Source organism: Polypterus senegalus, chromosome 9 (assembly GCF_016835505.1).
Source record: "Polypterus senegalus isolate Bchr_013 chromosome 9, ASM1683550v1, whole genome shotgun sequence".
NCBI classification, from domain to species: Eukaryota; Metazoa; Chordata; class Cladistia; order Polypteriformes; family Polypteridae; genus Polypterus; species Polypterus senegalus.
In genome coordinates this window covers 58,638,809-58,651,884 of record NC_053162.1, presented here as the reverse complement: position 1 = coordinate 58,651,884, position 13,076 = coordinate 58,638,809, and the positions used below count along the sequence as shown (strand labels likewise).

The following is a 13,076-nucleotide window of genomic DNA, read 5'->3' as shown; positions in this document are numbered from 1 at the left end:
CAAGTTCTTCAGAAATTTGTGCAATCTCCCACCATTTGTAAGATTCTATTTAGTATAATGGAGTCATTTCCACATGCGTACTATATAAGACAAAGGAATTATTTATTAATCTTTTTGTTTAAGATTTAAAACAGTGTCCTCCAGTGGGCCAACCATTTACATTTTATTCAAAAGGAACTTGTAGTTTGATAAATCATTAATGACATAGGTATAAATGTTTATCATTGATCCTGATGACATACAGCTTTTCATGATGAGGGGTACAGTCAGCTAAACAATCTGAAAACATTGTAGCACTAACTAAATCCAGAAATATCCATTTAAATGTAATATAGAACATGTAGGCATCAATTGTTGATCTTTAAAATATTTGTAATCACACAATGCCTCTTCTGAAGAAATCTAAGTCACCAGTAATATCTTAACATCTTAAGACTGAGAATATTGGTGCAGTAGATCATTGTTTAAGACCACAAGTTATTTTTTCACAATCATGGTATCATATTTGCACAGAAGACCTAAATGGAGATGTGAATCATGATTTATAAGTTTAGAAACACAGTGGCCTATAATGGGGATCACCAAAGCAAAAACAAAACAAGATACATCCAAATGCAAGTGGCAAAAAGTATACTTTTAGAACTCAAGGTATATTAAAGGCAACAAAACAATTGAAATAAATTATTTTTTACTACAGATTCTTGGCTTTTCTTTCCTGTGGGAAGAACACATGTTCACTTCTGTAGAGTGGTATATCAAGAAGAATATGTCTTTAGCTGTTTAGCACAACTCTTAAGTTTAGCAAAAATTTTCTAAGAATACATATTGTAACTATATGTATGAAAACAAAATATAAAAGTGTCTAGAATTTTCACTTACTCTTTTCCAGCAAACTATAAAGCTATGGCTCATATTATTTAGATGAAAGTATGACCAATATACAACCTTACTCTAATGAAACTGCTGACTTCTAACTTTTAATGTGGAAAATTGTGGAAGCTGGTATTCTTTGATAATGGTGGTGACTCTCAGAAAAATAAAGTATAATTTTGTAAAAATCATATGGATATGTACTTGTAGGATATGTGGGGTAAGTTAAGATATTAATCAGTACACATGAATATTCTTGGCTTCAAATTTGACTTTTTCTTTAAGTTTGAAGGCTTTTGTTGTACGTTTCTTCTGGTGCCCGATTTACCAACCTCATGATCCGACAGGGGATAAAGGGATCCTTTTTAATTGACAGTATATATAATGCTTCACTTAACAATGCAAGTTTAATTGACAAAGGAACATACACTTTGTCACTATTATGAAAGAATAACTTTGGCTATAAGAATACCAAATTTATTCTTTACTTAACTGTCAAGTAAAAAAGAAATTCACTATATACAAAAACCTTTTTGACTTACTTAATAGTAATACTTAATAGTAATAGAAATTATGTCTTATAAATGTGGATAGCTTAATCCAGACTTTAGGAATCAGATGCTGTATTGTGATAAACACTCATCATCACCACCTAAGCTAAAAATGCCCAAAGCATCAACTAAGAAACCTGAATGTGAAAAAGTGTAGTTCTGCTACTTTTGTTTAATTCTTTGTGAGCGACTCACCCCCCTGTTTTTGGCTGCTTGCAGCAGTCACAGTATGCAGCAACAGAAGTCTGAAACAGTGGCACCAGTGCAGCACATTCTGCAAGCATCATACTGCTAGCAAAGAGAGTTGAACTCTAACATAACAGCAGGTTTTGTGGACGTTTACAGCTGATTACCACCATCTACCCCGGATTCGACATCCGCCTCAGCCCAAAGTGTCGACACTGACCCTGAAAGAGTTAAACAATAAACTAAAACAATGTTAACATGTTTTTAATGTATTTCTACCAGAAACAGAAAATGGAAGGTTGGATAAAAACAAGTGATATATTGTATATATCAACACTGCAAAACAATACACTAATTTTTGGTTTTGCTTAATGTCTTGTTGATATAGTGGTGATGAAACTTATTGCACTCGTACTTCTCTTTGACTGATCGTTCCTGCCTAGTGCCCTATGCTTGCTGGGCTAGGCTCAAGCTTTCCCACTTCCCAGCTCAGGATGAAGTGGGTTTGGTAGGCAGAACATAAATATAGAAGGACACATTTGTTTACCATGGTTTTGTCTTTTAGAATCCTCATTAAAATATGTTTTTACAAGGATAAATGAGCATATTCAGTAGTTAAGGGTATATGAAAGTAATAATTATTTTTAAAAATATCAAAGTAGTATAGTAGAGCAATGGGATTGATTGTTTATGCTGAGGTAAGCATAGTAGAATCTTAATATGGCTAAATGCATAAGCAATCCAGCACTTCATTAGTTAAAGAAATTAAAGAAATATGAATGTTTTCCAATTGTCTTGCTTGAATGACCTTTGATAAAAACTGTGTTTTGGCTTCCAGGCACTCGGAATGGCTCCAGACATGTTTTACTGTTTACAATTATTAGAGGAAACAGGCATATGCGTCGTTCCTGGCAGTGGATTTGGACAAAGAAATGGAACATACCATTTTAGGTAATAAAACATTTTTTAGCATTTCTGCTAATACTTGTTTAGCAAAAACCATTCTGTAGTTTAACTTGTACAAAGTAAACCAAGATATTATATAGAAATTAAAGAAGGTTATATAATAAAAAGGCAAAGAAGAGCCACATTTTTGTAATCAATAAATAAAATATTTATAATTAGAGATGTGGTGTGGGTCGTGCAGAATTCTTCTTGACAGAGAGAATCACACTGCTGATGAGACCAAGCATCTCTGTAAGCCATTCTGGGAATATATTAGTGGGACAAACCTAGTTAAAGATTGTGGCATTTTGGAAGAAAGTCAGTAGCATACTCTCAATACACCAGAGGGCAAGTAGTCATGATAGATAGAGGTAAGAGTACTTTAAGAGTACAAGTGATGGTCAAAATGTACCAGCTGCCAAACCTTCTTAAAGGGGTTTCACACCTGTGGAAGGTATCCCAGGAAGCAAGATTGTTTTACTTTATGCATTCTTTTGTAACTTGTAGTCTCCATTATGTTCCCTTCTCTTGTATGGGTTTTATTGTTTAATAAATTTTACCATTACAAGGTTGTTCCTAATGTATGAACTAGTTGTGATTTTATTATAAATGCTTTGTGCACACATTTGAATCCTAAACATAGATAGATAGATACTTTATTAATCCCAAGGGGAAATTCACATACTCCAGTAGAAGCTTACATAAAGAACAATATTAAAGAGTGATAAAAATGCAGGTATAACAGACAATAACTTTGTACAATATTAATGTTTAACCCCCGTCATGTCCCCCGGGGAGGAATTGAAGAGTCGCAGTGGAGCAGGACAGTGACAGCAGTCTGTCGCTGAAGCTGCTCTTCTGTCTGGAGATGATCCTGTTCAGTGGATTCTCCATGATTGAAAGGAGCCTGCTCAGCACCCATCGCTCTGCCACAGATGTCAAACTGTCCAGCTCTGTGCCTACAATAGAGCCTGCCTTCCTCACCAGTTTGTCCAGGCTGGGGCGTCCCTCTTCTTTATGCTGCCTCCCCAGCACACCACCGCGTAGAAGAGGGCGTAGAAACATGAAGTGCCTACTGGTCTGGTTCTTTAAACTTTAACATGAAATACAGCAATAGCAAGTACTGTATTTTAGTATTAGCAGAACATCTAGGTACTGATTGGAAGCACTAGTACATTTTATGAACAGAAATCCCGCTTAATGTCACTGCTTTAAAACTAATTCTAAGATAACACTAGATTTGTACTTTTGTGTGGTGATGTTTATTTCTAGCATGATATATTTTAGGCTTCTTCATAAATGTGTAATTTTATTTTTTTTTCTTCTCTTTCTCAGAATGACCATTCTTCCTCCAGTAGAAAAACTCAAACTGTTGCTAACTAAGGTCAAGGAGTTTCATATTAACTTTTTACAGCAGTATGCTTCATCCGAGTCGACTTCAAGATGAATGGTGGAAACTAATAAAAAAAAAATATTTTTTTACTCTTGGAATACTATGCAGAATTATGTTAGTAGGAAGGTTTAAAACTTATGCTAATTATTCACACACCCCCTGCAAAGATGCATGGTATCTGCCCTCATGATTCTAAAGATATACTTAAATGCAAACCTTCTATTTTATTGTTCAGCACATTGTAAACTGTCTTATGAAAGCATCCATGGTTTATGATCCTAGGTGCATTTAATGTTTGTGGAAATATGGTACAATTCTGTAAAGCAGCTTGCTGAAACTGTAAAAGTCTGAATTTTATATATAAAAAAAAAGACAAAATAAAATAAACTACAGTACTCCACATTATTATGAAATGCTTGTAAACAGGATCATGTAAATTATGAAATGCTGTTATTTTTTAATCAATTTAAATGCTTTAACTGTGTGCTTATTTTTATATTGGCTAACACAAAGTATTTCCTAGAGCTAGGCTATAGGTTAATTATATAAACTTTTATATATTGTGCCTACTAATATTTAATAATTGTGTGCCATATATCTTACCATTTTAAAAATTAATAGTTAACTAGCAAAACAGACAAAAATAAATAAAAACCAATTGACTTGATGAACAAAACTTGTAAGCTTCCAAGCAAACACACAGACAATACTGTACAGCATATGTTTGCAACAGGCCCTGTTAATTTGAAACCATATCTAGGCTTTAAAGTTGGTTTTATGCAACAGAGAAAACTTTTAAACATAATTGTAGTTTCAACTGAAAACAATGCCTTAACCAGCTGTTGGTGTATGAAACTGGATCTGAAAGCATTATGTTAAAGATATAACAGTTTGGCTAGCCCTGTGGCTGTAGTGAAACAGAAATAATATATGTGTATGTATCTGCTAAGAGCACTTTGTAAAATACATAAAGAGAAAGTAACTGCACACATAGCATGATATCTGTTAAATATTATAAATGTAATGTATACATTACATGAAATTTCTATTTGCTATTTGTTAAGCCTATCAGAAACATTGATTTAAATAATTATTTTATGGGATAAATATATTAAAACAAATGCACTTATGTTAAAGTGTTTGTGTACTGCTACAGAAATAGAAATACCTTTCTTGGCCAAGGAATCATGAGACCAGAGCACTAATCTTGGAAGTCAGCAAAGGCAAATAATGTAACAGAAGGTGCCGAACACTAAAACACTTCTTAACTGGCATGGATCCTATAATTCTAAGTTGTTGTGACCTTTGGCTGGTTCAAGCCATACACATCTATTTGTTTTGCCAGACACTAATAACTAGTAATATCAGTTCATGAAAAAGGAATTCAATCAAAGAAGCAAAAACACAAATTAACAACGCTTTTTTCTAGTACAGAGTCATTTACTAATCTATCTATACATCCAAAAAAAAAAAAAAAATCAGCCTAACAGATCACATGTACTTGTTTGTATTTCTTTCCTGATGTTTGATAATTTTCAAGCTATGTACTGAAGCCATCGTGTACTTTCTTCTCTTCTAGTACTACATTTTCTGCAAAATGTTTGAGTGAGCAATAAATTTGCCAAAGGTTTAACACTATGAAATATATATGAAAATGGTGGCTTAGTATTGCGTCCTCGCAGCTATTGAGTTCTGGGTTTGAATCCTTCAATTCATAAAGCATAATGTATATATAATTCAAATGTGTGTCTTCAGTAGTCCATTTTTTCTTCCACATCCCAAAAACATGCAGATTAATTGGCAGCTATAAACTGGCCATGTCTAACTTATTGTGTTGATGAGCTAGCAACCTTTTCTCAGGGCCAATTCTCATCTTGCGCTCTATGCTTCTGTGATAAATGCTGGCATTCTGTAACTGTTAAATGGAAATGTGGATTCAAAAATGGAATGCTAGAGGTAAAATTTGTGCCATAGAATGTTTCAAAAGCACTTACAAGAAGTGATCTGAAAAGAGGATGTAAAACCTCTAAGCCAATTTTATAATCGGTGAGTCCTTCCATTTTAGGAAGTTTTAATGAATTCCTAAAATAAATTCATTTCAAATATAATTTTATGGGGCAATAACTACTAAAACTGGACATAGCTGCAGCAGGTACTTTTTATAGTCATGGTGGAAATTGAAATAGAAAGTCAATTATTGAATTGTAGGCTACTTGCTCTGCAGTACTACTTCACCAGTGTTGGATTTGTTCAGATCTTGTGTATTTTCTGTTTCACTCCATGTAAGACTTTGCCTCTGTCTGATTTTAAATATTTTTAAACTAAGAACTGTGAATACTGCCCCAAAGCAGCATTTCTGTTTGTGTACTTTAAACTACATAGGACTGTTTGTCACCCCACTTTGTTTAAAGTAGCAGATTTTATAATGAACGGTTTTTGTTTTCCAAAATAAATTGAAAAAAAAAAAAAACTAAAAACAACTCTGATTTCTGTTTATTTAAACATACAAAAATAGACAGTACAACAGTATTAAGACAGTATAATTACTAATTTTTCAGTTATTACTATATGGATGTGCTTATATTTAATTCCTTACACTGATTTTTAAATTGCAGAGTACCAATATAATTAAGTAGTGTTCAAAAGTATAATTCACCTATTTTGTAAATAGAAAGAAAGAGCACTTCAGTTAAATAAGATTGGTTGCTCAACTGCATTCATATAAATCACATTTTATTTTAAATGTAAATACTGAATGCAACATGAGGAGCTCTGAAGTCTCCATTGTGTAAAATATAAATCTTTACATTATTTTCAATTTTAAAATTATTGTCTAATCTATCATTAGACTGATTAGCTGCATAACAATGTGTTTTGTTTTCTTACAATAACACTTGGCATGAAATATTTTGCCACATATACTGTAAATATATATATATTTCTTTGTGTTTCTTTGTGTTTTTGTAATATTTGTTTTATCATTTAAAATGACAAAAAGAAACGTTATACACGCAGTTTGATGTAGTTTCGTCTGCCCCCTAAATTTCCACTTCCTTTGCTCAATATGGTTCCCTTTTCCAGAATAAAAGAGCCATTACTGTACTAAACCTCCAACGCAGCATGGTACATTATATTATGGGATTTCTCCTTCTTTCCTTGTGCTTCTCATATTCTATATGAAAGAATGAATCTGAATGTTTGCTCAAGCTACTGTATGGAATGTAGTAACACTTTTAGATTGTTTTTTTTTATTTTAAAGCATGAACTATCTATTGTATATATTTAAGATTTAGCTAGACAACAAAATTCTAGAGGTTGAGATTAATATTTCTTTAGCAAGCCCTCCATGACAAAATATCTTATATCAAATTGATTTTCTTAGGGTTGTTTATTATGCAGTTACACTATGTAGGGACAAATTCATCATATTAACTAATGTAACCTGCCAATTAAAAGTTATACATTTATGGAGTATTTTTATTTCTACATTTCTTTTTGTTCTCTGCATTACTGTACAATAGCCTTGGCCCCTAAAAATAACATTTTAAGGCTAGCTATCTAGGCTGTAAAGGGTCTAAGATTAGAACAAACAAACATTTATACACTGCTTTTAAAATAAGTATTTTCAATATTTTATGCAAAACTTAATTTTTGCTGTATAACTTTTTTCAAACAGTCTTGTGGTCATTTCCTGTCAACTGATCACATACAACTGATTTTGGGTTCTGAGCTGTTGAAAATTTATAGTGCTTTATCTAGACTTGTGCTCTTGGTATCCTCTCTTTTTGCATATTTTACACTATAGATGTAATTGTAAGCAGCAAAATGCCTTTAAACACACAAGTCATCTGTGAAGCCAAGGCGACGCTGACAAAAGTATAGCTGGCTTGCCTGGATCAACCTATGAATCATTTATTTTGAGGCAAAGTATTATTGGCTTGCTGAAGGTGCTGTACTGTGATGTTCGGTTTGTTGGTAAGGTAACTGGCAGAACTCTCATTGTTTAATAAGGCCTACATTAGTCATTGAAACAGAAATTTTGTCACTACATGTGCCAGGTGAAACTCTCTGAGCCCCAGAGTGCAGAGGAGCAGCGCTTCAATGCAGTGAAGAAAGCAGTATAAAACTAATTTAATTCAATTGATAGTGCCTGGATGCGTCAGGTGGGAGGGAGGCTGTTCTATCCACCAATGAACATCTGAAGCATTGCGATTACTTACAATGCATCCGGAAAGTATTCACAGCGCATCACTTTTTCCACATTTTGTTATGTTACAGCTTTATTCCAAAATGGATTAAATTCATTTTTTTCCCCTCAGAATTCTACACACAACACCCCATAATGACAACGTGAAAAAAGTTTACTTGACATTTTTGCAAATTTATTAAAAATAAAAAAACTGAGAAATCACATGTACATAAGTATTCACTGCCTTTGCTCAAAACTTTGTTGATACGGTACACAGCCATTTTAAGATCTCTCCAGAGATGTTCAATCAGATTCAAGTCTGGGCTCTGGCTGGGCCACTCAAGGACATTCACAGAGTTGTCCTGAAGCCACTTCTTTGATATCTTGGCTGTGTGCTTACGGTCGTTGTCCTGCTGAAAGATGAACCGTCGCCCCAGTCTGAGGTCAAGAGCGCTCTAGAGCAGGTTTTCATTCAGGATGTCTCGGGATGTCATCTTTCCCTTTATCCTGACTAGTCTCCCAGTTCCTGCCACTGAAAAACATCCCCACAGCATGATGCTACCACCACCATACTTCACTGGAAAGGTAGTATTGGCCTGGTGATGAGCGGTGCCTGGTTTCCTCCAAATGTGACGCCTGGCATTCACACCAAAGAGCTCAATCTTTGTCTCATCAGACGTGCCTTTTGGCATACTCCAGACAGGCTGCCATGTGCCTTTTACTAAGGAGTGGCTTCCGTCTGGCCACTCTACCATACAGGCCTGATTGGTGGATTGCTGCAGAGATGGTTGTCCTTCTGGAAGGTTCTCCTCTCTCCACAGAGGGCCTCTGGAGCTCTGACAGAGTGGCCATTGGGTTCTTGGTCACCTCCCTGACTAAGGCCCTTCTCCCCCAATCGCTCAGTTTAGATGGCCGGCCAGCTCTAGGAAGAGTCCTGAAGGTTTCGAACTAATTCCACTTACAGATGATGGAGGCCACTGTGCTCATTGGGACCTTCAAAGCAGCAGAAATTTTTCTGTAACATTCCCCAGATTTGTGCCTCGAGACAATCCTGTCTCGGAGGTCCACAGACAATTCCTTTGACTTCATGCTTGGTTTGTGCTGACATGAACTGCCAACTGTGGGACCTTATATAGACAGGTGTGTGCCTTTCCAAATCATGTCCAATCAACTGACTTTACCACAGGAGGACTCCAATTAAGCTGCAGAAACATCTCAAGAATGATCAGGGGAAACAGGATGCACCTGATCTCAATTTTGAGCTTCATGGCAAAGGCTGTGAATACTTATGTACATGTGATTTCTCAAGTTTTTATTTTTAATAAATTTGCAAAAACCTCAAGTAAACTTTTTTCACGTTGTCATTATGGGGTGTTGTATGTAGAATTCTGAGGAAAAAAATTAATTTAATCCATTTTGGAATAAGACTGTAACAAAATGTGGAAAAAGTGATGCGCTGTGAATACTTTCCAGATGCACTGTATGTATGAGGTTAATTAACATAGTCCATGTATGGCTATTTCAAGAAGCTTGAGGCACATTGGTTTTCCGAAAGTTTTACTGGAATGCTGTCAACTGGGGTGTGACATCATTCCCAGTTCCGACATTGGACTGCAGAGGTAAATGGAACGCAGCACAAGATTCAAAGTTTGTACATGCATTATTTACGTGTTTAGTGTTCTGGAAATTTTGACCTCTTTGCTACAGATTTTGACTGTGACTTATGTTTTTGGTTTGGATGATTTGATAGTTTGAATTTCTGATAATGAACTTTGTTTTCTGACCTTATTTCATCTTTCGGTGTTTTAACTGGCCTGCCTTTCTACAATTACTTGGCAGAATATCAATGTTTATTTGTATTTATCCTAATATTTACAAGTAAATTAGTAAATATCCATAAATATGTCATTTTAAAACTAAAATTACTTAGGTGATCCAATAATTTCGCACAATACTAAAGAACAAACAATTAGGGTCAAAGGGTGCCTAGTATTAACTGACAAAACTCACAAAAAATATATCAAAATTAATATAGCAGACTAAACCTCAAATATTTTGACTTTTGCAGGAACACCAAAACATACAAAATACATGGAAACTCTATACAGAAGGCAATGCTATCCAAAATAAAATATAGACTCAAGTAATGAGCAGCAGCTCCTCATGATGACCCGCTTTTTAACAAGGGTGTCTGCATGATATATATTCTAAATCAAATTAATATTTGACATTGTGTATATTATGTAACTGTTCACGTAACGGTTCAGAAACAGAATGATGCAGCAGCTGGTGCGCTCTAGTGTTGTGCGAACACTCAAAATTTCATCACCCGTGAAACTGAATCAAGTAGCTGTAATCAACAACACAGATGCTGAATCATTATCATAACACACATAACTAACTAAAAACACTTATAGTGTGGTTCTCGTATGTATACTCCAGAAATGAAACACACTATAGCAGCATTACAAATTACACATTTATTTTTTTCTTCCTTTTCTATTGTACACATTTATTTTTTTCTTCCTTTTCTATTGTGACCATGTTCAGTAATTAAGTCGAATTATTCTAAAAACCGTTCAAATTCCGTAAGGAACGAGTCTGTAACTTAAATATGGAGAAGGCCACAATCCATTCCCAGCATAGGCAGTGTGGCAATTTATTCAATCCCCTTCAATATACTCATTCTCTTGATTATCTTGGTAGCAACTGGTAACACTCTGAATGTAACAACACATATCACCTTACCCATGCACCATTCTCCAGCTCCTGGTGGGCATGATTTCCCAGTTCAGCAGAGAAATATAATATGAATCCAGTATATCCTGTTCTTTCCTTCATGGACTCTACCTAGTATACCCCAATGTGAGACACAACTAAGGAATATCCCCACTACAATCAACCTTAACAGACACTTCCCAATCCAGAGATGCGCTAGGTCTTGTGAACAGGCTATATAAGAAAATCACAATAGTAAATATTTGTAAGCAATGGTAAGATTTTTGGAAGTATGACTCTTTTTATACTTTACATGTCTAAAAATCCATACTCTTCATCAAATGCATCCTTTATCAAGTCTTTCTTTATCGAAATGGTGTTAGTTGCTTAGGTACAACATTCCATCTTCCATGGTTTACAGTATACACTCACCTAAAGGATTATTAGGAACACCATACTAATACGTTGTTTGACCCCCTTTCGCCTTCAGAACTGCCTTAATTCTACGTGTCATTAATTCAACAAGGTGCTGAAAGCATTCTTTAAAAATGTTGGCCCATATTGATAGGATAGCATCTTGCAGTTGATGGAGATTTGTGGGATGCACATCCAGGGCACGAAGCTCCCGTTCCACCACATCCCAAAGATGCTCTATTGGGTTGAGATCTGGTGACTGTGGGGGCCATTTTAGTACAGTGAACTCATTGTCATGTTCAAGAAACCAATCTGAAATGATTCAAGCTTTGTGACATGGTGCATTATCCTGCTGGAAGTAGCCATCAGAGGATGGGTACATGGTGGTCAAGAAGGGATGGACATGGTCAGAAACAATGCTCAGGTAGCCCGTGGCATTTAAAAGATGCCCAATGGGCACGAAGGGGCCTAAAGTGTGCCAAGAAAACATCCCCCACACCATTACACCACCACCAGCAGCCTGCACAGTGGTAACAAGGCATGATGGATCCATGTTCTCATTCTGTTTACGCCAAATTCTGACTACCATTTGAATGTCTCAACAGAAATCGAGACTCGTCAGACCAGGCAACATTTTTCCAGTCTTCAACTGTCCAATTTTGGTGAGCTTGTGCAAATTGTAGCCTCTTTTTCCTATTTGTAGTGGAGATGAGTGGTACCCGGCGGGGTCTTCTGCTGTTGTAGCCCATCCGCCTCAAGGTTGTGCGTGTTGTGGCTTCACAAATGCTTTGCTGCATACCTCGGTTGTAACGAGTGGTTATTTCAGTCAAAGTTGCTCTTCTATCAGCTTGAATCAGTCAGCCCATTCTCTTCTGACCTCTAGCATCAAGGTATTTTCGCCCACAGGACTGCCGCATACTGGATGTTTTTCCCTTTTCACACCATTCTTTGTAAACCCTAGAAATGGTTGTGCGTGAAAATCCCAGTCACTGAGCAGATTGTGAAATACTCAGACCGGCCCGTCTTGCACCAACAACCATGCCACGCTCAAAATTGCTTAAATCACCTTTCTTTCCCATTCTGACATTCAGTTTGGAGTTCAGGAGATTGTCTTGACCAGGACCACACCCCTAAATGCATTGAAGCAACTGCCATGTGATTGGTTGATTAGATAATTGCATTAATGAGAAATTGAACAGGTGTTCCTAATAATCCTTTAGGCGAGTGTATACGTTTTAATATTAAGAACAAATGAATGAATTTAGGGTTCACATACTGTATAGCATGTGTAATTCCAAAATGTCACCACTGCAATTGGATTGTTCTTTCATAGCCATAATCTATATTTACTTTTCAGAAATGTACACATTTATGAATGTAAAATTAGACACTTAGCCTAATTTGACTTGAACAGACAAAATCCCATAGTAACCATTAACTGCCTAAACTGCTTTGGAAATTGTAATATGGCACAGTTAAAATTTAAATAAAAAATAAATAAAACGAAGACATGAAATCAAATTCTCACCTGAAAATAACGTTAATTTTAACAGTGGTGCTTTACGGGGGCTTCTTGCTGATGGCTTAGCTTAGATCAAACGTTTTCTGACTGTAAAAAAAGTACTTAAAAGGTGATTTTAGGTCATCTTTGATCATCCTGGAGGTGATGATTGGCAGAATCTTTGCCATCCTGATTATCCTTGGATCGGTCTTAACATTAGTTGCTCGATTTCTTCCGCCTGTTTCAGGTTTTTGCCGCCATTTAAAATCAACTGAGATTATTTTAGGTGTGCAGCCTATAATGTGCTGC

The 13,076-nt window shown here is 35.7% G+C and overlaps 1 protein-coding gene across 1 annotated transcript in view; it reads left to right on the top strand.

The window, feature by feature from the left end:
* gpt2 (glutamic pyruvate transaminase (alanine aminotransferase) 2) overlaps positions 1-5,592 on the top strand; it is a 31,446-nt gene extending 25,854 nt beyond the window's left edge. The window contains exons 10-11 of the mRNA XM_039763134.1: positions 2,446-2,558; positions 3,888-5,592. Of these exons, the coding sequence (XP_039619068.1) occupies positions 2,446-2,558; positions 3,888-3,999 (225 nt within the window). The 3' untranslated portion in view covers positions 4,000-5,592. The remainder of the gene's footprint in view (positions 1-2,445; positions 2,559-3,887) is intronic.
* The last annotated feature ends 7,484 nt before the right edge of the window (positions 5,593-13,076 follow it).